General features: G+C 37.5%; 1 protein-coding gene across 2 annotated transcripts; it reads left to right on the top strand.

The window, feature by feature from the left end:
- LOC134198697 (uncharacterized) lies at nt 1-24,011 on the top strand. 2 transcript variants are annotated; one of them, XM_062674331.1, is made up of 13 exons: nt 1-342; nt 5,226-5,423; nt 5,511-6,396; nt 6,482-9,080; nt 9,959-10,106; nt 10,587-10,667; nt 11,076-11,240; nt 15,135-15,491; nt 15,586-15,648; nt 17,004-17,085; nt 20,095-20,140; nt 21,064-21,708; nt 21,939-24,011. In XM_062674331.1, the coding sequence occupies exons 1-13, from the start codon at nt 281-283 to the stop codon at nt 23,387-23,389; spliced, it is 6,783 nt and encodes a 2,260-aa protein (XP_062530315.1). In that variant the 5' UTR covers nt 1-280; the 3' UTR covers nt 23,390-24,011. The 2 variants fall into 2 exon arrangements, with proteins under 2 accessions (XP_062530315.1, XP_062530316.1); XM_062674332.1 differs by lacking the exon at nt 1-342 and adding an exon at nt 1,801-2,116.
- The last annotated feature ends 1,610 nt before the right edge of the window (nt 24,012-25,621 follow it).

Consider the following 25,621-nt stretch of genomic DNA (forward strand, 5'->3'; position numbering starts at 1 on the left):
AAAATCTAAAAAAAAAAAAAATTGACTGACTGACACTTCGCTTACTGCTGATAATAATCTGTTATTAAATAACAAAAAAACAAAATGTATAAAATTTACCACACCTATTATTAGACAAGTAGACACCAATATTACTGTAAGCGGAGAGACACTGGACATAGATTATACACTTAATACATTTAGGACAAGCAGTCGCAAATGAAATTTGATCGCGATTCGCGTTGCTTTGCCCCTTGGTTGCTGGTGAATAGCTGTACGTGTAAAATTGGTGTCTATAAATATGAATAAACAAAGTGCATTTATTATTGAAGAAAGTGATGAAAAAATAATGAAAGAAAATGAGTGAGTACTCTATATACATACATTTTATTATTACTAGTGGTTCCCTGGTAGTCGATATTCGACAATAGTTAATTAAAAATAAAAGTTTGTACACTATTATGATTCTATTATCTAAGACTATTATATTTCTATAATCACAGATTTCACCAAGACTACACTATAGATAAATAACAATAAACAATAATAACCTATTCTACATTTGACTATAGCAATAACATAAGTTTGACAATAAACAAAGAGTATTTAAGTGTGTGTGTGTCAAATATATGGTAGGCGTGTAATATTTTTTTAATGATTAAATGTAGGTATTATTAATGCTTAATTTTAAAAAAAAAATTAGCATTCTGCACTCCTTCTCTATGTTCTCTTTAAGTGTGGGAAATTTCATACTCCTCCGTCCGCGCGATTTTCGTAAAAAGGGGTACAAAGTGTTTGGTTCACGTATTAATATATAGATAACAAATGCAGTTAATTTTTTTTTAATTTATGCTTATTACTGCTATAAAAAGAACCAAATTTTTTTATATTAAAATGAGCGATCTTAAAAGTAGCCCTCTTTTATACACACAAACACACATACATATAATTTCAATTCTCAATAATATGCACAGTAGATTTGGGGGAATCGGGATGCTTTCCAATTCAAACATGAATTTTTAGCAGTTTTTCTTAGAGCAATACCAATAAAATTTAGATTAAAATGGTTGCGGAGGCTTACATTTTCATATATGATGCATTATTATACATAGTTCATTGAAAAATACATACAAAAACTTAAAAAATTAGCTTGACCTAATCCACCTTAGCTTTTAGGGTGAACCGGGTCACATATGGGGACCTATTTACCTAAAGGTAAGTAACTTTTCAATATCTTTAATCAGTTACAAAACTCTGATGACTAAATTAAACCATTTAATATTCTTAAACACCAAATAAAAGTTCTTTTCAATTCAACAGATTTAAATCTCACAAAAGCATTGTGACATCCCAGGTTTGCCCCTAATCTACCCCTACTCCCTATTCCCTATTCCAATCTATGGTATGAATATATATATATGTTGGAGTATTTCCACTTTCGGGTAGCGACATGGTAAACGGGCGGTCTTCGTAAGTCAATAAAACCAGAAATGAACTCAGAGCGTATATTACGCAGGAGCGCTCCGTCCGACACGGCGACTCGCTCGCTTCTGAGCTCGAGAGTTTTTTTTTTGTTTTTTTTTTCCTACCTAAGCTGATAGCCTTAGGGGCTATTTCAGCGTAATCCTAACGTTTGTAGGTGAGCTTACGGGGCTCAAACCTGATGACGTTGCTAACACGAACCCTAGCAAGAGCCGCGCTTCGCAGAATCTACTACCGGATCGGAAACGCGACCCACTGAGAAGATCCGACGAGAAACTCAGTGGGCTGTGTCTGAGAGTTAATTTACTCGTCAAGCCCTTCGTCGCAAGCGATGGGTTCGACGAGAACGGTGACCGGTGCTTGAAGTACCTAAAAGCACCGTTAGTGGATCGGGAGGATCCGAGATGACGTGTTTTGGGCGACGTCGACTGCTTTCCGTTCTGTCCGCAGGATCGGGAATGTAGTTACCGGCGGCCACGATGAGAGGGTTCTCGTGTCGTGCCGCTTTATCGAAGTGGCGCATCGACGCCGACTGAAGATACTTACTGATGGACTCTAAGTCCAGGTCGTCATGGAGGTCGACGTTCCTGACGAACCACGGGGCTCCGACGGCTATCCTGCAAAAACGGGATTGAATAATTTGGAAGGATTTTAAGTGAGTGCGGGCCGCGTGAGCGAACACTACACTTGCATAGGTCATGATGGGAGCTCGAGAGACAACAACGGAGCGTTTTTATAGCAAAGTATCGTGGTGGGACGATGTTGTTTACGATTCTTATCTTGCACGTGTTGTTTTCGATGAATGCTTGCACCTGTTGTTTGTCGTTCCATCTTTATTAGTCATGAACTAATGGTTTATAAAAACACGTGCCGACACGGCCATCCTGCTCATGACGCGTCCCTGCGTCAAAATCATGTACTTCACATATAATAAGCCTTGAAGCTGAAATAACATCTCAAGGCTATCAGCAGTGTTAGGAAAAAAAATTTTTTTTTTCGATCATCTGGACATGTCCGTCGCCGACTAACGAGGTATTACGACATTTGATGATGTATATTAGTTTATTAAATACAATCCTACGTAAGTATATTAATGAATATTATTCTTAAAATCACTTAAATATCGGAATTAGAAAAAGCCCTATGGTTCAATTCTGACATTAGACCAAATCCGAGCAACTTTCACTCAGTTCTGAATCAATACCGAGCATGGTAACGTTATTTGGTTGTTATATGATCTGATAATTTTAAGACTCAAGTGTTTTGTTAAAGTCAAATCATAGATGAAAAATATCTCTAAAATCTTAGGTGGTAAAAGAGCATGACATATTATTTAAGCTAAAATGTATTTCAATTATTCGCGCACGTATTAATGCATATAGGGTACGCCAATGTGACCTAAAAATAATGTGTGCCTTATTTTTACATGTTAATTTCCATTTAATATACTTAATTATGCAAAGATCAGAACAGTCGCGTATATTGTTGGCAAGTACTCTTGTCTCCGATCCAAGTAATACCGTCGGCTTTATGGTTTCTATTTATTTATTAAATATACACTCGCGAGCAAAAGTTTGGAATCACTTACTTGAAATTGGTTCCGCGAGATCTTGTATACTAAATATTTTTTTGATGATCATAAAAATGAGATCATTTTAAAGGTTGAACTCTTAACTTTAAACTGATACCAAATTCATTAAAATCAAGTCAGTATTTGAGAAGTTATCTTGGATTACGTGAAGGAATAAAGAAAAAGACGTATTTCAATTGTTTGATTCGTCGCGAGTTGCGGCCTATTGACCCCTATAAAAGCACCTGTTATCGGATTTTCTTTGTCAGTCGACTACCACACGTTGACCGGTACATATCTCCGCTACTTTTGACCCTTTACCTTGTACGACAATTGAGACAACACCTACAGAAGTAGCACAAATCGTAGCCCTATTGCAAGAAGGGCTCAGCCAGCGGGTTGTCGCTCGTCGGCTCCAAATAAGCCAGTCCTGTGTTTCAAAAGCTTGCAAGCGCTTTCAGGAGACTGCTAGCTTTATCCCGAGACCAAGATCTGGACGGCGCCGGTGCACATCGGAGAGGAATGACCGTTTTATCGTGTCAACCTCTCTCCGAAATCGGCATTAACCTGGTGTCGACGTTCAACAGGAGCTCCGAGATTTTCGTAGGGTAGCAGCCAGCAAGTGGACAGTTCGTCGACGACTCAAGCAAGCGAATCTGACTCCAAAAAGGCCTGTCACAGGCCCGAAACTCACGGTAGCTCACCTACAAGCACGCCTTCAATTTGCTCGTACCCATCTTAATTGAGAGGTTGAGCAATGGAGGCAAATCCTGTTCTCCGACGAGAACAGGATGTGTTTGCACGGTAGCGACCGAAGAAGTTGGGTCTATAGGCGGCCTGGGGAGTAATTTGCGCAGTGCTGTTTCGCTGAAACAGTGGCTTATGGGGACGGCTCTTGTATGGTGTGGGCCGGCATTTCTTTCGACGGTTAAACCGAGCTTGTTTTCGTGCCTGGCGGGGGACGAGGAGGCGGTATAACTTCGGACCGGTACATTTCCAATATTCTGCTGGAACATGTCGTTTCCTATGCGGGATATACCGGTGATGACATCCTCCTTATGCACGATAACGCTCGTTGTCACACTGCCCGTGTAACAACTGAATACCTCGAAGAAGTCGATATCGCCACATTGGACTGGCCTGCGCTCAACCCTGACTTGAATTCTATTGAGCACGTGTGGGATGAACTGAAGAGAAGGGTTCGTTCCAGAACTTCTGCTCCTTCATGCCTGAATGAGCTGAAATCGGCGTTGATTGAGAAGTGGGAAGGTATCCCACAAGAATCAATTCAAAAGCTGATCAGGTCTATGAAGAATCGTCTTCGAGGAGTTATTAGGGCAAGGGAAGGAAACACAAAGTACTGATATTTAATTTTAAGGCTAAATAAAAATTTTATTTACTAATTTTTGTTGATTTATTCATTCAATATTGTTCCATATTTCCTTGTTTTCCTACCTCCTTCACTTAATCCGGAATAGCTCCTTAACTACTGGCTTTATTTGAATGAATTTGGTATCAATTTAAAGTTGACAGTTGAACCTTTAAAATTATGTGATTTTTTACAATAATTAAAAATGTATTCAGTAAGCAAGATCGCGCGGAACCAATTTCAAGTAAGTGATTCCAAACTTATGCTCGCGTGTATATTTTGTACACACAGCTGTTAGAAGAAACACGACGACAATTAAGAAACAGAATACAAGGGCTCTACTTATTTCATGTTGAAATCTCTTCCAGTAGGCCCTTCTAGTGCTAGTTGTTCAGTGTTGACGTCCTTAAATGTTAACAGGACTAGATTTTGGAACGGCCTAGATCTAGAAGGACTTAGGTCTTAACCGATTCTAGAAAAGAACGATATTATTACGGACGCCAGCGAAATATGTTTATTTGTCAATGAACTGGGACGATTTTTTTACCGAATAAAAATAAAAACGAATTTTGCGTTAAAAATTTTGGACTAGACTCGATGTACTTTTAGAGGTACTTTTTTTTGTATATAGGTAATACACATTAATGCCGCGCAGAGAAAGTTTATATGATATTATATGTGTAGAAATGTACATTGCGTGATATTGGTTAATCAAACTCCTAATATCGTACTTTTTTTTCAAATTTTTTTAATTAATATTTTTTTTAGTGTGTAATTACACTAGTTATACCTAATTATTTATACCTAGCTATTTTCGTTTTATAGAGAAGAAAAACTTAAAGAGCTAAAAAGAAAAAGAAATCGTGAACGTCAAAGGGCATATTATCACCGTCAGAAAGATTTGAAGAAAAATGAAAATAAAATAAAAAAAGAACGAAAAAAAAAAGAAAGACCACCAAAATCAAATGCTGAACGTCAAAGGGAATTTCGTCAACGTAAAGCAGAAAAATCCTACGTGGATATGTAATTTGATTTAATAATATTTAAAAACAAATTGTAGTATATGCCTCAATATTATTTAACTTTACGATTTCCTCATTTTTTTCACAGGAAAAAACGAAAATTGTGCAGTAATGAAGAGAATGTCGTGCAATGTAGGGCTGTTGAAAATACAGAAAACGTAACGATACAGGAAAATCAATTTCACAGCCAACAACTTCATATCTATGAACAGTGTAATGAATGCATTACTCCCGAAGTTATTCTACATAGGAACACAGGAATTCCTGGCGATGGCGATTGCCTATTCCACTCGCTCATAAGTGTTTTGCAACTTCAAATTGAGAGTTGTGAATTGAGAAATCAGTTACGCGATTCACCCTATTTAAACTCCTGCCACAATCCGCAAGAAGCATATAAGATTCTATCAAGCACTAATGATTACGGAGATTTGGATTGTTTGTACTTATTTTCAAAAATGTACAATCAAAATGTTTGTGTACATTATTGTTTTTACAACATAACTACAAAGAATGAAGACACTATCTTTTGGCATTTTAAAGCGAATGATACACAAAACTGGATTCATCTTCATCTTCGTGAACAACATTTCACACCTTTTTATGAAGTATCAGATTTATTGAAGCCAATAAAAGACGCTACCCAAAATGAAGCCCATGTTGATGCCAATATTCAACTATTGCGTGATAATTATGATGAAGATGCTACCGAAGACAACCATAACAATCATGAAAATGAAATTGAGATTGATAGAGAAGATCGAATTGGTGAAAATATTATGGATTTTATTGTTGATGGTACTACTCCAGTTTACACAAATTATCGTAAACACAGCACAAGTCATATTGATTTTTATAAAGACTTTACCGGTAATTCATTTGGTCATTCTTGCATTATTTGCGACAGACTATGGTGGAAAAGAGACTTGAAAATGTCGACCAGTAAACATGAGAGTATTTTGAAAACAATCCTGCAGGTAATCTTAATTATTTAGTTTTTTTTTAATCATTAACTTTATATTTTTCTCTCTATATCTAGATAATACGAATTTGATTTTTTAGAATTACACACCTGGTGAAATTGTTCAAGTCTGCTATACGTGTTATACATCTTTGGAAAAAGAAAAAATTCCTCTCATGTCAACCTACAATGGTTTTGCATATCCGAAAATTCCATCACATTTACCAACGTTAAACCTTATCGAGCAACGATTGATTTCACCGAGAATACCGTTCATGCAAATTCGTAGGCTGAGACACGTTAATGATCAGTACGGTATTTACGCCCAGATAATTAATGTTCCTATCGAAGTCGATACAATGGTGAAACAATTGCCAAGAAACATTCAAGACGACCATTGCTTTTATGTGCATTTGAAAAAGAAGTTGATTCACAAAACTTGTCATGTCCACGGGCTTGTGAATAATAGTCATATTGAAGAGTGGTTGTCGTATTTAGTATCTACGCCTCTTTATATTTATCATGACATTAAAATCGATGAATCCTTTTTTACCGACAATGGATGTACTTCGCAATTGAATATGGACGAAATAAGTGAACACGTGCCAATTGAAGACAATTTAGTTGCGCAGCAACAAACTCTTTTGTGGAATGATGATTATTTTTTGAGTCTAGCACCCGGTGAATATAACGGTATTTCAATGGATGAACATGCGGAAGAATTATCTTTTCCGACAATCTATGGCGGTCAATTTCGAACATACAGAGATGGTGTTACTGTTACTCCATTCATGCAAGCTACCAGCGAACTCCGGCGTACTGATAGGCGCGCTACTGACCCACAACACCTCTTATACATCGCTGCTAAAATCATGAGGTTGCGAGTTAGTGGATGTGTCAACGTTGCGTTTAAGCATGTCGGACAAGGTACTTCAATTACGAAAGAGACCATTGAATCCGAAGAATATATAAATAATTGTTTAGAAACAAATCTCGCATTCCTTCGCTGCATACCAAATTCCGCTTGGTTTTGGTCAGATCGCAAAAAAGATCTTTTTGCAATGATCAGGCAATTAGGCCCACCAACTGCTTTTATGGGTCTAAGCGCCAATGAAACCGGCTGGGAAAATTTGTTGAAATTATTGTACAAATTGAAAAACGAGGGGGCGGAAATTTCAGATAAGTTTTTAGCAGAAATGAGTTATATGTATAAAGCTCAACTTGTGAATGAAGATGCCGTAACTTGTGCTATTTATTTTAATAAAAAGGTAAATTGTCTATTAAAAGTTTTGCAATCAAAGAAAAGAAGTCCATTCGGAAAACATAGAGTAGTACATTATTTCAAAAGAATAGAATTTCAACATCTTGGTAGCCCACATGCACATATTCTTCTTTGGTTGGAAAATGTTCCTGAAGATTTATTAAGCAATGATCCTGAAGTAATTAAATTAATTGACGAATTGGTTTCTGTGTCAGCGTCAGAGGCGTCTGGAAATATAAAACTAGTAACACACAAACACACATCCACGTGTTATAAAAAAATGAATCCCAATAAAAAGCAAGAATGTAGATTTGGTGCACCATTTATGCCAACAAAAAAAACTATTTATTTGATACCTATGAAAGACACTGATCCCGATTACTCAGAAGCACTTTTCAAAGAATATAAGAATCGATTTAAATTTATAAGAAATAATCTCGAATATTTTGACTACACGAATTTTGATGAATTTTACTCGCATAATTATATTATTTCTGATGATCATTACTACAATATTATTCGTGCTGGTATCAATAGACCAAAATTATTCTATAAAAGAACACCAGCAGAAAAATGGCACAACACTTTCAATCCGTTCGTATTACATCATTTTAAATCGAACATGGACTTTCAGATTATACTAGATGAATATGCTTGTGCAACAAATGTTGTTGAATATGCCAATAAGCATAATAGAGGGATTAGTAATTTGCAAAGACAAATAATTGACATAATGGACGAGAATCCAGAATTCGACATTGTCGATATTACGAACAAAATGAGTATTGACATACTTCAGTCTGTTGAAATGTCGGCACAAGAAGCTGCTTGGTATTTATTAAGAGAACCTGTGGCTAAGTCATCGGTGGCGACAGTCTACATTCCAACGGTATTGCCTACTGAACGCGCAAGAATTAGAAAATCTATGAAGGAACTTGAAGCTTTAGACGATGACTGTACGAACGTTGGGAAAGAGAATTGGTTCGATAAGTACGAGAAAAGACCTGAAGAGCTCCGCGATGTTACGTTAGCACAATTTGTTGCAAAATATTACATAAATAAAAAGGGGACTTACAGTAAAAGAGATACTGCAAGAATAATAAGATATAAGAACTACGATATGGCTGAAAATTACAACGATTATAGGCGTGAGATGGTTCTGTTGCATGTTCCATTTCAAAGTGAAGAAAATGATATTATCGCTGAAAATAAGTTCATTCAAATATACGAGGACAACAAAGATACGATATTAGAACGTAAGAAAGAATTTGAATCAAATTTGGACATAGAGAAAACTTTACAAATTTGTACACAGTTGTGCCGAGAAAACGATGAAGAACAAGAAGACGAAGAATTATTAGGAGCGGCGCATGATGATCCGATTGAAATACCTGATTTCAATTGTATTGCTCAATTCAATCGAGATACTGTTCCAAAAGGTGGGGTAGCTATTTACCAAAATAAAAACGTGTGGCACTCGGGGACTACCGCAGTAAAGCTATTGCATAGCATTTTTTTATCAACTTATGCAATTATAATTAGACAATAATAATAATTTAATATTAAAACAATAATAAAATAAGACCACGCTATATCTATAAACATTAACTGTCCCCTTCACACTCATAAGCTAGACCGCGCGAGAGAGAGATGGGCACTTTTCATGATGCGCATGTTGTGCGACGTCACGCCGCGCGCTTATTCACAAACACTACACAAGCGCAACGTGTGAATGTGTTGAACGCGGGCTACATATAGGAGGAGTGGCGGGTGTTGCGGTTTGTTTTCGTTACGGAATTTCTTGATTTGGTCGCCGCGCTCAAAGCCCGCTATAAAAGCTGTGCAATAGCTTAATAATAATGTTAATAATATTATGAATCCTAATATTAAAATAAATATTGCACACGTTAGCGATGTTAATGTTAGGCGCTTATTTGTTGGAGATATTTGTGCGTGCTTATGCAAACTTAGAAATGGCTTACACATAGTCATGGTAGCAATTTACATTTCTCCCAATCCAAAATTGGACGAGGTAGAGCATATAAGCTATTGCAGCTTTACCGAGGGAGTTCCTGAGTGCCACACGTTTTTTTTTTAATAGTTCAATGAAACTTTTTGATTTGATTTTTGATTGATTTAAAAAATTATAGAATATATAAGATACAGATTACACAGAGAAAGACAGAAATCATAAATGGGGACCAGAAATACTTTTCATTGTGCAAGACTGTATGTGAATATGTTTCAATAAATAAACTAAATCTCAATGTTGAACTTACTCAGATATAATATACCTAAATTGTTCAATTTTAACTAGATATTCTACACAACCCTGCATTGGAAAGCTCTAAAGATCAAAAGAATCATTTATTGGTTTTGGAGAACCAACTGTTAGAAGAAATGAAATCAAGTGAAGAACTCAGGGGAAATATGAATACTCATTTTGAAACTAACAGATTCCCGTGGTCAGTATTTGTTTAAAAGAATAATATATAGGTCATTTTATCCTGGTTGACATATAAGTAGACTTACTCAATGCATATATGGTGAACTCTAGAATTTAAAACAGAAATCAGAAATAACTATTTATATATAACCTTTGTATTGATGTGATCTGTTATTTATCTTTTATTGTTCTTTAGGTAGCGAACAATCTCTTGATCCCAACTTATAACATTACATAACAAACTGTTAAACAGATAGCACAAAACTGTTATTAAATTGGTCATGTGAAAAAACCTCTTGATTTAGTTCATATAGTATTTTTTTAAATCAGTATCGGATATATAGAGTTATATATGACAGTCTAGTTAATAGACTCTAGTATATCGCTATTCATCAGAGGCGGCAAATGATTTCACTGATTCTGGTCTTTCAACCACACTTCTCGTACATAGTCAAATGATATTAAAGCAATTTTACCAATAAATCTTTTTCGTTTAAAGGTATAAGATTAACAGGTACCACATAAAAACTGTAGTACTCAACAAGCTGAAGAATGCGGCCACCGCCCTCTACAACTCGAGGTAAGCTTAAGGGCGGCCTTCTGTTAAAACGCCTACGAAGCCTGGTCCTAACACTAATGAGCTCCTTCAACGGAAGGGGGACAGAGTCGTTATCGATGTGGTATGTCAATAGCCACTCATCTTGAGACATTAGTTCGAAGTCTCAGTTTTATTCTATAGCAGATTGACTGTTCATCCTTCAAACCGGAACGTGTGTTCCTGCTTCGTGGAAAAATAAGCAGGATAATGTTATCTATTCGTGCAGGGTTACATTAGACCCTACTACCAGTGCATTCCTAATTTTATAAATATTTCTTGATTTTATAATACCAAAATGTATGGCGGTGTCTGACTGTGGGGTCACACAAGAGTATACCAGTAAATTACACCAGTATATTGTATTGCCTTAAATGAATCGTTCCTTTACAGGGGTCATCAGTGCTCACCGATGCTACTGCAGAAGCTTTGTTATCAGCTGAAGGAGGTGACCAGGGAATCGCTATATGAGTACTGGTACGCCTCCCGCGAGAACTCTCCTTCGTCGGCCGAGTCTATACAAAGACCAACCAAATTACAGAGAGCTGTGGCCCAGAAGTAAGTTTACATTTCCACTGGTCTCAAGTTATGTTTGTCATTAAGCTGCAGAAAGAATACCCACCGTTGGGTTTTTCCATCACAATAACGGAGCTTTAAACCAAAATGATTTGTCATACATTGCTGCCTACCCCCCGGTCTAAACGTAAACGACCATCAAGTTAAACTTAAACAAATGTACGTACGTAACTTATTTGTTTAATAAGCAACCGGACACCAAAAAAGAATTATAAATTTTAAACGCTAGTGGCGACATCCCTAATTAACGAACTGCCCATCACCCGCGGCTCCGAACTGCCCGCGGACAGTGGCGGAGTGCGGCACTATACGAACATCACAAAGCAGCCAGTGGCTTTCGGTCTGGGGTCGATCCTCCTACGAGATCCCCGCGCCTAGGGAGCGCGCGAGGTATGTAGGACTGGTCCATAGAGAGAGTTAACACTAGCATAGGTCATGATTCATGACGGAACGTATGCAAGTTTTTGCAGACGGTCACCATGTAACGAAGGGACAATGTACTTCACTTGCAGATCATAGGGTAGAGTCGACCAAGCAGAAACGCGGCTCGGTAGCGCACTGATTTAATGTGAATTGTGTGTGTAAAAAAAATGTGTGTGCCCGAATATCAACCCTCTGTCGAGGGTGACGCTTAGCTGTTTAGCCTTCAAAGCCCACGGCATAGGCTGGCCAAAGATTTTAATAGTGGGTATGGAGTTACCGCACTTATCTCGTGACGAGATAGTAGCATTAGTTCTCTCGGACTCGCCCTCTCGGGTGAACCCTTTTGAAGAACATGGCTGTGCTTTTCGTGGGGTTGATGTCGGTGCGCCACTGCCGGAACCACTGTCCGATCGTTGGTGGCCGTGATCTGGAGCTTACTATGCATGAACGACATCTTCCTACTAGAGTAGTAGATAGCCGTATTATTCGCGAAAAAGGCTAAGCGGGTCGCCGGCGACCGGCGTATTTCGTTAATAAATAGGCTAAAAAGTAGCGGGTCAGAAAGTAGAGAGTAGAGCCTTGCGGAACTCCGACTGAGATTTGTCGTGAAAGTCTCGTATGATGAGCACAAGATTATCTGACACGTCCATGCTATCATCATCTCAGGCCTTACAGCCCAGGATGGGCCTTAGCCTGGTCCAGTATGTCTCTCCAGAATGCTCTGTTCAGGGCTTTCTCCTTCCAGTTCCTGACACCGATAACTTTGACGTCCATGTTATGCAGTTTGTAAATTAAACCGTTGTGCCAGACTTTGTTGAACGCTTTCGCGATATCGGAGAAGAGAGCTTCCGTGGGAAAGGGTTTACGTATATTTAGCTTTACTGAATGGAAGAGTGCTCCACGCGGAAGCTGAACTGTTCGTCGATCAGGATGCCTTTCGAGGTGATGAAGTCCCCCGTTTGCACAATAGTCGCTTGTATAACTTGCTTATCATTGAAAAGAGGCGGAGATCGGGCGGTAACTTGCGGGCTCTTTTTTAGGTTTTTCAGCTTTGTGTATGCCGTAACGTTTAAAATGGAGACCAACATAATTATTAGTTGGGCGGGTAAAATTTTTAACCGTAGTTATGGATTTCGTCGTATCCGGGCGCTTCCCGTGGTTGTAAGTTCGCGATTCCTTCTTTTATTTCGTAATAAAGGAAGGAACCCGCGGACGCGTTACCCCCCGTTTTAGGGGGCTGGGCTGGCTGGGAAGCTCTGCGCTCGACCTCCCTGATGACTAACTCGGTCTGTTCCGGGTTCACAATATTGCACAATTTGAGAATTGGTGGTGCACTGCTCGTGTAGTGCATCGGCCAACAACTCTGCCTTTTCATCGTTATACGGCACCTTTGAGAGCTTTACGCGCGCCGCGTTCAGAAGTAGGTCCTGTTTAAACAAATACCGTCAACGGTTCTCTTTTGTTGCTATTTCATAACCGCAGTATATATGCCGCGGCATTCTTTTGGCGGCACAGGTTCAAAAGCGACGGTCGCATATTTTAACTCGTACATCGAGGACAAGAGAAGATTACCACTACACGTAACGCACATACCTGCCCGATCCTGCGGACCGAATGGTAAACAGTCGCAGTCGCCCTAAACACGTCATTTCAGATCCTTCCGATCCACTATCGCGATCCACGATCCGCGATCCGCGATCCGCTTTTATCTATCTCGAACACCAGTCTCCGTTCTCATCGAAAGGGTTCAGTGAGTAAATTAACCCACAGGCACAGCCCACTGAGTTTCTCGCCGAATCTTCTCAGTGCGTCGTATTGCCGATCCGGTGGTAGATTCTGCGAAGCACTGCTCTTGCTAGGGCCAGTGTTAGCAACACTTCCAGTTTGAGCCCCGTGAGCTCACTTACCCCGGTTGCGCTAGCATAACCCCCTAGGTTACCAGTTTCAAGAGTAATGTACTTATTCGAAAATGCGGAAAAATGTAATGATTTGACAGTAAAACGCGAGATTAAACTGCAAAAGTAGTAGTTTTAATTACGCTAAATAAAATCAAAACATTGTAAAGTTTCTTCTCGTAAACTTAGGTTTCAAGTTCAGTAACTCGCATCCTGGCAAGACACCATACTATTCATTGTGTATTAGTACTAGGGGGGATCAAAAAGTAGTGAGAATGAGATAGAATATGATGACTATTGATAACTTAATAATTTATTTTTCTACATAGTCTCCGAGTCTCTCTACACAGCGAGACAGCGCTTTTCCAAGGCTTCAATCCCTTTCAAAAAAAAAGTTTTGTCTTGGTCCTGCAAAAAGTTCTCCACGGCATCCATCACCACGTTATTGTCTTCGTACCTGTTTCCCCTTAAGTCCCTTCTTTCAATTTGGGGAACAGATAAAAATTGCTAGGCGCCAGATCTGGTGAATAAGGGGGTTGATCAACCAATTCGAAGCCAGCTTGCTGAATGGCAGCCATCACAACTGCCGACATGTACTCGGGTGCGTTGTCGTGATGAAACAGCACGCCCCTTTGAAGTTTCCCTCTCCTTTTCTCTTTGATGGCATTTTTTTTTATTGCTTAGATGGATGGACGAGCTCACAGCCCACCTGGTGTTAAGTGGTTACTGGAGCCCATAGACATCTACAACGTAAATGCGCCACCCACCTCGAGATACAAGTTCTAAGGTCTCAGTATAGTTACAACGGCTACCCCACCCTTCGAACCGAAACGCATTACTGTTTCACGGTGGAAATAGGCGGGGTGGTGGGACCTAGCCGTGCGGACTCCCAATAGGTCTTATCACCAGGGTTTGGTTTTTATTACACGATGTTATTCCTTCAAAATAGCAGTTTTATTGGCAAGAAAAGTGGCAAGTGTTGTACTATTTTGAAATCTACACTAAATGGGCCATCTTTTAAAAAAACTTGCCATAGGTAGTGGTAGTACATTTTTTTCCAACGTAGAGTGTCAAAGTTGACTGACATAAATTTTATAAACCATAACGTCGTCAAAATTTAATTTATTTTACTTAGTCAACAATGATTATTACTTTCATTTGTGGTTACGATTAATAGCACTATTATTTGAGATAACATTATTAAAAAAATCACTGTAAAATTGTGAAAATTGCGATCACAGTACCTAAAAATGCGACCAAGGGTGTCAAATTTTTAACTTTTTCGAAAAATGTCTATCATCGCTTGACTAAGTGACATTGAATTTTTTTTCTTATTTTTTCATAACTGGTATACCTTGGCCTCTCGCCCGGTACCAGGTTATCGTTGAGTTTTGGGACACCCTGTATATATATACACTCTGTTGTGTTTACAAAGTCCCGCGCATCTATGACGTGTATGAAAGAATCGACAGACAAAGTACATATATATATGTATATATATAAATGTTTCGGTGTGTGTATGTATATGTACAATATTTTTGCTTTTTTATTTTAATAGCGAATCAACTAAAGCATCGACTACTGAGGTACAAACTATAACATCAAGGAAAAGGAAAAAGACAAATGCACAAAAATGTAGAGAATATCGTGAGAAAAAGAAATTACAAAATACAATGGTACAAAACATAACTGCAGAGAGATCAGATGAATGTAGTGAGACTGATCAATTACCAGCCAAAAAACCTAAAACTGATGCAGAAAGAAGAAGAAAATATTATGAAGCGCAGAAATTAAAGAAACAAAAAATTAAAAAAATACCTAAAACTGCTAAACAAAGAAATAAAGAATGTTACGATAGGAAAAAACAATTTCAGGCTTTAAACGCTTTAAATGCTTTAAATCGTCATTCAGATGTGTAAGTATGATTTTTTTTTATCTTTCTAAGGTATATTTTTTGGAGTAAAATATGATGTCATTTTAATCAATATTTTTTGATTGGTTAATTTTAGATCACGAGATAATTGCAGTGCAAAAATCCATCCAGAAGAAATACGTAATAATGCAGAAGTTAGGTAAGTAGAGATTATATAAAGATAATAATAAATGCTTTTGTATTTTTAGCAAGTACGCACTATAACCTCTCTTTATTATTGTGCTAACCAAGTCATACGCATTATAATCTTCACATTTTGTGTGTTTAGCAAGTGTACGCGTCATAATTTTAATAAATTCAAATACAAATCATATTTTAATATTACAATATCAGAACGTATGTATTTAGCAAGCCGTGCGTGTTCTAACCTATACGCTGTTGTGTTTACGAAGTCGAGAGAGTATATATATATATATACACTCTGTTGTGTTTACAAAGTCCCGCGCATCTATGACGTGTATGAAAGAATAGACAGACAGAGTACATACATATATGTATATATATATAAATGTTTCAGTGTGTGTATGTATATGTTAAATTTTTTTGCTTTTTTATTGGAACGAAGTTCCTTATCGCGCGTTGTGAAAGGGGGCTAGACGAAAAAAATTCTTACGAAAAGTTGTCACGACACTTTTTAGATCCGTCATTCTGACCAATCAACGTGTAGGCGCTTATCGCGTGACATTGCTCGTATCCGATTGGTCCGCGTAATGAGTACAGTTTCTCGAGATAGCGTTTCAACAATAGTAATTTAGTTCATAGTATTGTTTTTTTTTTCTTCATAATGCCGTAACTTATTATTATAACTTAAAAAAAAATTACAATTCCTTCACTAATTAATCGAAAGGAACTTCGTTCCATCCGGGTGTCCCTTGACACCTCTGAAGTTTTTTCTTTCTTTATTAATATTACAAACATGTATCTGAGCTACGCCTTTCAGTATTTTTTTTTCTTACCAAGGAGTATGTCGTTCTCACTACTTTTTGATCCCACCTCGTATAGTGATTATTATTTTTGTATGAAAAAATAAGGACAAGGATCAAACAAAGACTAAATAAAAAGCTAGTTTACTCTATTGGTAAAACAGGTCGTGTTTTATGCTAAAGGTTGGTCCAAAGTTAATGGTCACAAATTTTTTTTCCAAACGGTTATTTGTGAACTTCATCATTATACATTTATATTATATTTTTAGATTCAAATATAAAAATTCAGTATAATTTAAATTTAATTGAAAAACAGTATAAATAAATAAATAAACAAAAAAAAACGCATCTTAAAAACAGTTCTGTCCTGCCGAAAACAGCACGAATACCATATTATTATGTATTAGTTATCATCATCTATAGCTACCTCGTCCATTTTGACCCTAAACGACGTCACTCCTAAAGTGTCGTTTGGCATTGCCGATGCTCACCAGCGGCAGTGGCTGTTCGAGATGATAGCGGTTCGTTTATCTCAACATAAAGAGCGAATCATTGGAATGTTCTATTCCAGATACCCGTCAATAATAACCAGTGCGTTTCCGGAATGGCTTGAACTGATCGAGAAAAGACTTGTAATAATGTCTGAAGACTTCGTAAGTCCGAAATCTTAGTACTTTATGACTTGAATGATTTTGATTTTGTTTCTTCTTTCCGTCTGCGATCATTCTGTAGTATAAATCAGAATGTTTATCTTTCATTTCATTCGATTGACTTATTTTTATTGACTTTGGAGGCGGGCGAACGTACGGCTCATCTGATGGTAAGTAGTCAACGTTGCTCATGGACATCAGCAATGCCAGGAGCACAGCCAAGTCGCTGACTGCTGAAGACTCCGTAAGTCTCATGATGTTGAAGACGACTTCTGTATGCTGTATACTTGTGTACTTGTATACTTGTCACGTTTGAAGGTGCACCGCAATTCGGAGCAATGAAATTCCATTTCATTTATGTTATTTATTCACCATGTTATCTACCGATACCATTTTTATATAGTTAAGTCATATATCAAGTTTTTTTGAAGTGAAAACTTCTTTAGAATCGTTGTGATTTCAAACCGGATGCAACGGAAAAAACGACAGGTAAGAGACACAAATACAAAAATGTGTAGGATGAAGCCAGCAAAGAATGAGACAGAAATATACATACTATTTAATACAGCGCCATCTGTGAGATTTTTTAATACTAACGTGTGTATGAAAGCTCTTGTAGTGAATTTTAATTTAGGATTATACGTGAAATTAAAATATCAATTCACAGAGGGCGCTACCTTACAATTATTTACTAATGACAAAATTTTACATATACTTAAGACGTTTAGGATAATTGTATTTTAATTTTGGAAGGTTTCACTTCTACCACGTGTGAACTGCACACATTTTGTTTTTTTTTTATTGCTTAGATGGGTGGACGAGCTCACAGCCCACCTGGTAGACAGATTCTACAACGTAAATGCTCCACCCACCTTGAGATATAAGTTCTAAGGTCTCAGTATAGTCACAACGGCTGTCCCACCCTTCAAACCGAAACGCATTACTGCTTCACGGCAGAAATAGGTAGGGTGGTGGTACCTACCCGCGCGAACTCACAAGAGGTCCTACCAACAGTAAAAAGTAGATCTAAGTAATCTAAAATAGTACGTTTTATTTAGTGAAACGTCTATATTGACTGGTGTGTGTACAGCGTGTGCCACTATGGGATAATCAAGCAAAAACCTGGCTGTGGTATCAACAATGTAGATCACATTAAAAATGTTTAAAAAAATCAAAGTTGTAATTTGACACAAAAAATAATTTATTAATTATTTCAAGTATTCGATGACAGCCTTGAATTTTTACACAATGAAAATACTGTTTAGCCGTTCTGCAATTAAATGCATCAGAAAGAGATAGACATTAGCCGGATCCACACCGGACGATCCGCGATCCAAGATCGTGATGCGTGGAGCGTGGATCGTTCTAGGTCGATCCAACAGCAATCTTTTGCGATCCTGACTGGCTGCTCCAACGCGCTCCTGCCGATCCATACTGAATCAGTTGAATGTTGTCTGACTATGGAGTCACTCACACGTGCAACGACGGCGACGAATAGCCGTTGCAGCAGCAAGCTACATTTTACTTGTATATTTACGGCAAAAATTACGAAAACGAAATAGACAGTATTGGGTTAAAACAATTTTTAAAAACCGGCTGGAATATGGGACTCGACTTTACAAAGAGTTAATTGATGATGGAGCTGAAGCTAATTTTGCACGAATGACTGCAAATCAAACATTTATTCTCCCTATAGGTATAGGGAAATTAAACGGATACATTGCGAATTATCTATAACGGCGGATCACGCGATTCTAAATCGTCCAGACCGCGCGCGTCAAGCGACTGAGGCCCCTTTGTGCGTGACCAAAAAACCGACAACAAATAGCCGGATCCACTTCGGACGATCCAAAGCGCACCGATCGCGCGCGGCATGGAGCGCGCTCCACGGAGCGCGCTCCATGATCGCTAAACGATCTATTTGTTATACCCAATACTGTCTTTTTCGTTTTCGTAATTTTTGCCGTAAATATACAAGTAAAATGTAGCTTGCTGCTGTAACGGCTATTCGTCGCCGTCGTTGCACGTGTGACTCTATAGCCAGACAAAATTCAACTGATTCAGTATGGATCGGCAGGAGCGTGTTGGAGCAGCCAGTCAGGACCGCAAAAGATTGCTGTTGGATCGACCTAGAACGATCCACGCTCCACGCATCACGATTTTGGAACGCGGATCGCGGGATCGCCGATCCATTTTGGATCGTCCGGTGTGGATCCGGCTAATGGATCGCACGCGGCACGTCTACACTTCACGCTCCGTGGAGCGCGCTCCATGCCGCCCGCGATCGAAGCGCTTTGGATCGTCCGGTGTGGATCCGGCTAATAATGAATTCGTTCAACTCATTTCAAACAATGAGTACGTCAAAAAAAATGCAACCGTATCACTAGGTGCATATGGTTTAAAACCTCAAAAGAAATTTTAAACTCGGCGTGTGAATGTTACTAAACATCATCCTTATTGAAAAGACAAAATAAGCTGTTTGGCGTGGCGGTGTCTTAATGTGTGTATTTTTATAGTACATATTTCCATCGGCTGACATCACACGCATGGTTCAAATGTTTGAGTTCAAAGAACCTACTATAGGCTGGCCGAATTATCGCGTTTACACTTTTTTTTTTCGTATTAATTCTGCCTTCCGAAAACAAGATATTAGAATTTCTGGGATTCTTACAATTTTTATTTATTAATTAGATGTTATCAATTATGTTTTAAAAATTACACCTCTTGATATAAGGCCGCCCTTATTTTTACTACGACTCATATAACGAACGGCACCTGACGTAAAACATAATTCTAGGATCATCAGAAGAATAGTTAGTTCGTTGTGTTCAAATATTATTTAATATGAAACTATTTTAATTACTACTGACCTTTTTTTTAAATGGTGGAATCGATTATCCTAATAGAACACTGTTTTCAGTTTTAGACTTGATATTATGCTCTTTGTGGGACACCCTGAAAAGTATTCGTAAAAAATAATGCAGATCTCATCAGTTTAAATTTAATTCACAGGAAAAGGAGAAATGGATGAACAACGCGGAAGCTTCTGTAGACAATGGTGAGTTTATTGATTTTCTTACACTTAAATGTTTACGTAATAACAGTAACTATAGTGACGACGAGAGAGAGAGAGAGAGAGAGAGAGAGCAGTAAAAACCACAAAATGTAATTTAAAGTACGAGATCCGGTTACAAGATTCAAGAACATTAAAGCAGATAATTAAAATTAAAATTTTACACAATTTATTTATGAATAGAGGAGGTAGATATCGGATAATTTACCTAAGGCTGGGTATAAAAATCCGTATCATCTAGTTCGACTTTATGTATGTATTATGTAATAACTTGAATCATTTTTATTTCACAAAAATTGATGTCCGTAAACGTATATAGAATACTTTAAAAAATATCGTAACGATCCCAAGAACTTCGGATTGCTTTCGGAACTCTAAAGTTATACGAAAACGCAGTAAACGCGATAGTGTCGCCGGCCTAGCTGAGTTGGGAGACTTCAAAAAGATCACGTGCTCTGATCGAAATATAAACGCATATGAACACCCCGCCAGTGCGGCAATATTGCTCTGACAATAATTACTCATCAAAAGGCTTCTTTTGTTTTTACAATAAAGGTGAAATTGAGTAACATAATAAGTTGGAAATTTGTCTTCGAGTTTTTGAACCGTATGGACTAGTCAACTAGCGTAGTTAAATATCCACGTTTAGTAGCATCAAATATTTTTGTCTAATGGGAATGGGATTTTAAATTTCGCTTAAACAAAAAATTAGGACAGGCGAATTAGTTTCCAACTCTCAGGATGTGTGCAGCAATGGTCATTAAGGCTGCACGGTAGTGTAACAGTCCACACTCTAGTAAACAATAATACTTAAAAACATTAGTTTAAACACTAATGACTACTAACATTAATGACTACATTAAATTATAAGTTGCAATATCATCTGACATGGTAATTAACTCTTCCAGAATCTCAACCAGACTTAGAAGTCATTGAACCTTTCATAGAAACGATAGATGTGGACCAAGATTTGGACAACGAAACAAGGGAGCACGGGAGAAGAAGCGAAGAGAACAGTGAAACCAATGGAATGATTATTGAAATAAAATCCGAACCTAGAGATTTTGAAGATCTGGCTGACCCATTACATACTATCAAAACACCATTACATTTATACACTGGGAAAACAGAACAATTGATCGAAAATGAAACATGCAATACTGATTTTGGTGAAGATGTGGTGAAGACTGATAAAAATATAAACATTACCCCTACTCTTGATTACCTTCGCGTAACAATCGAAAATTCAAATGAAATAGTTCCGAAAATTGTTTGTGTTTACGGCAACGTGCATGATACCCATGATAGTAAAGATCTAACATCTACAAAAGTATGTGAAGATGAACCAATGATTGTAGAAGAAACTAAATGTCATCGAGATGACACCAACAATGTGTCTAATGCAGAAGATATACAAGAAAAAGTCTTGCAAAAGACAAATATAATATTAAAGTCTGAAATGGAAGAACAATTGCATTTGAATATTTTTGATAACGTAATAGAATTTGCTGATAACAAAGTCCAGTCTATTGAAAATGATCATGTAAATACAGGTGAGTTTTAATTTACACTTCTAGTAAATGAAAAATATTTGGTTTTAGTTTACAAATGAGTTGCATTTCTGCGATTCTAACATTTATATATCACGCAGTATAACAGATTTATCAGATAATTATGATATTAAGATTTTGAAAAGTTTTTTTTTTCATAATTTCAATTCAGTCCTCAGCGTATTAAATAATATAACGGCAGTCTTTCAGTTAATAATTATTTACTATTGCAGCTCACGTTATTCAGACTAAAAATGATTTGACTGTACAGAGTCAGTTAAGTTGTGAACATGGAAATAGTACACCAACTTTTGAATCGAAATGTCTCTTTGATTTGAAAGAAGATGCAATGAAAATGTCAAAAAACAAGCCGCAGGGTCGTAACTTAAAAGACAGTTTAAAACAACTGAACATTACGGAAATACAAACTGATGTTAATAAAATTACGAATCAAAATAATTCTGACATCAGTAATACAATGAACAACACTTTGTTCTTAGAAAGTAAATCTGGTGCACAAAGCGAAACTAGAACAAACGATAGTATGAAAGTGAAGATGTCTAGTTACTTATTTCATAAACCCCGAAATCGTTCGTATGATCCTACACAGCTTTGCAAGAATCCGGACTTTAACAAGAAGTTGAAAAGATTAACGGATGCATTCTTAAGTTCGCCGCGTAACAGGGTACTGCTCAATGCTTGCAGGCCGATCACTGTTGATGTAATGAAGGCGATTGAATCCAAACTGTTCAACGGTACAGTGTACTTGAAGGACTGCGACCAACTGAACTCGAATGTTCCAGACCACGGCGCCGTTAGCGACACTGCGACGCGAGTTCCTTCAACAATCGCTTCCCGGAGCTCAACAAATATTCGTTTAGTCAATCCTGATCATTTAATGTCGCTATCGAAATGTTACACATCGAATTTAACACAAGAAAGTTGCGGTGATGCGATGGAGATAAACAGGAAGATCAATCAACCAGATATAACAGAAGTTCCTTGCTCAAATCAATGTTGGCTGACAATTGAAGTACCTCCGCTGACCGTGCGAACTAATAATGAAAGTATAGCTGCAAATCCAGAAATCAATTCAAACCTATCATGTACAGAAAAAGGAACTGGTATTTCGTCCAAAAAGAAACCAAGAAAAGAACTTTCAGTTGTGAATAATTGTATTCTTACCCACGACATCCTCAACAAAATGGTAGTAAAAATGGATGAAGAAGAACGTTTTTATAATCCTTCCAGAGTAACTTTTGGTGCGTCGTCTCGGATACTGAAGCCAAGCACAAACACAAGTAATCCCAGTGATGAAATCAAAATCCGTCCCTGTAGGTCTCCTGCACAAAATACAACAAAAATGGTGTCAGCTGTCGAACTGTTGAGTGAGCGAAATTATTCCGCTGCGAGTGACAGCCCTATCATGGCAAACAACATCGTAATCGACAGTGAAAGTAAAATCGTTGAACCGGTATTCGCACAGGAACAATACCAGACCGACAAACATGAAATTATAAATACGACATCTAATGCAAAGACTCTGGTGATAGAGCCAATTTTCAATCATGTTACCGAAAAATCTAAAAAACTTATGTTTTTGGCGTCGCTTGCGTCTCAAGAAACGTTAGATAAACAGAAAGAAATAGATAAATCTCCTTATTTTATCATTGAAAACAACTAAGACATCACTGAAAAGATCGTAAAAGTTGATGCAATCTCAAAGCCTAATAAAAGTATAAATAATGCAAATCCTTCCCACACCAGAAGCATATTGGGTCACACACGTAAACCACCTGTAAAACAATATAGTGATATACTTACATAGTACCCTAACGAGACTGAAATTGTGTTTGATCAGAATACAGTGATGGATGATAATGTAAACATACCAGTTAATAGTTATGGTATATATCCCGGACGTCCATCTGAGAACAAATTATAAACGATGAATCAACGCGAGAGATCACGCCGAGCGTCGAATCGGATCCATAACAAATATACCCACTACTTGTTGTCGAGTCGACAATAACTTAACAAATCATCGAAAATAGAAGAATTCTTCCTCTATCCCAAACTTAATTTATGAATATATAACGGTATAAATAATATGGTGAAAATATGTCTAATTTTAATCTTAGAGCACTAAAAGAGACTCATGATGTAAATAACGAAAATCTAAAACGGAGAAACCCGATTTTTTTTTGTATCTATATCAATAAAAATACTAATGTTGCTGTCGTGAAAGCAAGTGACGTAAGGTTTATTGATTCTAAAATTAACTTTCATAAAATTGTGAAAGATAATCATAGTTTAATTTGATGTACCTTCAAACGGGGTAAATGGCCACGGAATTGAACTTTTAGTTATTTTATCACTAGTCATGCCTGAAAATATTATATTGATATCAAAATTTTGAGTCGCATCCTGAAGATTCTTAAGGATTTTACACGGAATCATGTAAAGCATCCCGTTTTAAAATTTTCTTCAAATTATAGGTCGTTCCTATTTAAACACGAAATAGGGCTCACATTCCTGTTCGGCTTTAGACATGTGTGTTTTAGTCGGAACTGACTCCCAACTCCCAGAACTTTGAGACTAAAGTTTCGATCGAGTCGTTACTCGACGATAAAAAGGCGTGATCGTTTTCACAAGGCGCGGTATTATTGTGACAAGGGAGCGAAGCGATCGACCCTAAGAGTATGTATCCAAATGCGGTTTCCAATAAATCAGGTTTTCCAGGCGGACCTAACAACTTTGTAGGTCTTAGGATTTGCATGAATACTTCGGCGCCAAGCAGAATGTCTATTTCAGCGGGCTTATTAAAGTGCGGGTCTGCGAGCTGTATATTATTATTACTTAGGTAATAAAGAGACGAAATATCGAATTCACAACTAGGCAAGTTACTCGAAATTGTTTTAAGAACGAGTGGGTTTATGCGTAAACAAAAGCTTGCATTGTACCTAGACAGTAATGTTACGAGGGCGGCATTGAAAATTTCGGGAATTAACGAAGTGACACAACATTACTATTTAAAAATGTATTTATTGCTTTTCGAAGTATTATCCGCGAAATTTGACACATTTTTCCATACGACGGAATCAATCATTGAAGCAACCATTCCATTCGGAAGTTGGGGTCTCCAAAATGGCCGTTTTGTAGGCGTCCACAGGTTCTTCAGGTGATGAAAATCTCTGTCCACGCAATTTATTCTTTATTTTAGGGAAAGTATAGAAATCATTAGGGCTTAGGTCGGGGCTGTACGGCGGATGGTCTAATAATTGTATGTTTTCTTGCTCTAAAAACTCTTTTGTTCTGTGCGCGGTGTGAGAACTCGCATTGTCGTGATGGAGGATGATGCGGCGGTTGCAGTTCTCTTTACGGAGTTCAGAAACGACCTGTGGCAAACAAATGCTACCATACCATTCTGCATTAACCGTTCTTTGTCCCTCAAGAGGAATAGTCGTAACATGGCCGGTTTTGGAGACAAACGTGGCCACCATTTTTTTTGCAACACTCCGTCAACGAACAATTTTTGTTGGCTTTAACTCATTTTCGAACACCCAAACTCGTGACTGGTTTTTTGTTTCGTGTTTTTTTTTTTTTTTTATGCGCGTTCCCCTGACGAGTCATTGTCAGGGACATTTTTTAGGCTTATTTGCTTTTTGCCAATTTTATTGTTCACTATTTGTATGTTAGGTTCGTATTTTGTTCTTTTATAATTTTCGTTTCTCTGATTATTCTTTTACATTTTGTGTCTTTGCCTGCATTTACTATTTTCCGATACGTTTTCATTTTCACTTCTCATTCTCATTACATTGTCTAAATCTGTTACATTTCTCATTGTACGTTTAACATAATTACATTATTTAAGATTTCCATTTTTCTTACAACACTTGAAGGATGATTGTCATAA

The sequence above is a fragment of the Bombyx mori genome, chromosome 20, assembly GCF_030269925.1.
Source record: "Bombyx mori chromosome 20, ASM3026992v2".
Taxonomy (NCBI): Eukaryota; Metazoa; Arthropoda; class Insecta; order Lepidoptera; family Bombycidae; genus Bombyx; species Bombyx mori.

What these genes read in the sequence shown, in the direction of transcription:
- LOC134198697 (XM_062674331.1), top strand. Translation starts at nt 281, where the DNA reads ATGAATAAACAAAGTGCATTTATTATTGAAGAAAGTGATGAAAAAATA. An exon ending in GAAACTAACAGATTCCCGTG is followed by an intron (nt 10,107 to 10,586) that starts GTCAGTATTTGT and finishes TTTCGTTTAAAG; the next exon opens with GTATAAGATTAACAGGTACC. An exon ending in TAATAATGTCTGAAGACTTC is followed by an intron (nt 17,086 to 20,094) that starts GTAAGTCCGAAA and finishes TTTAATTCACAG; the next exon opens with GAAAAGGAGAAATGGATGAA.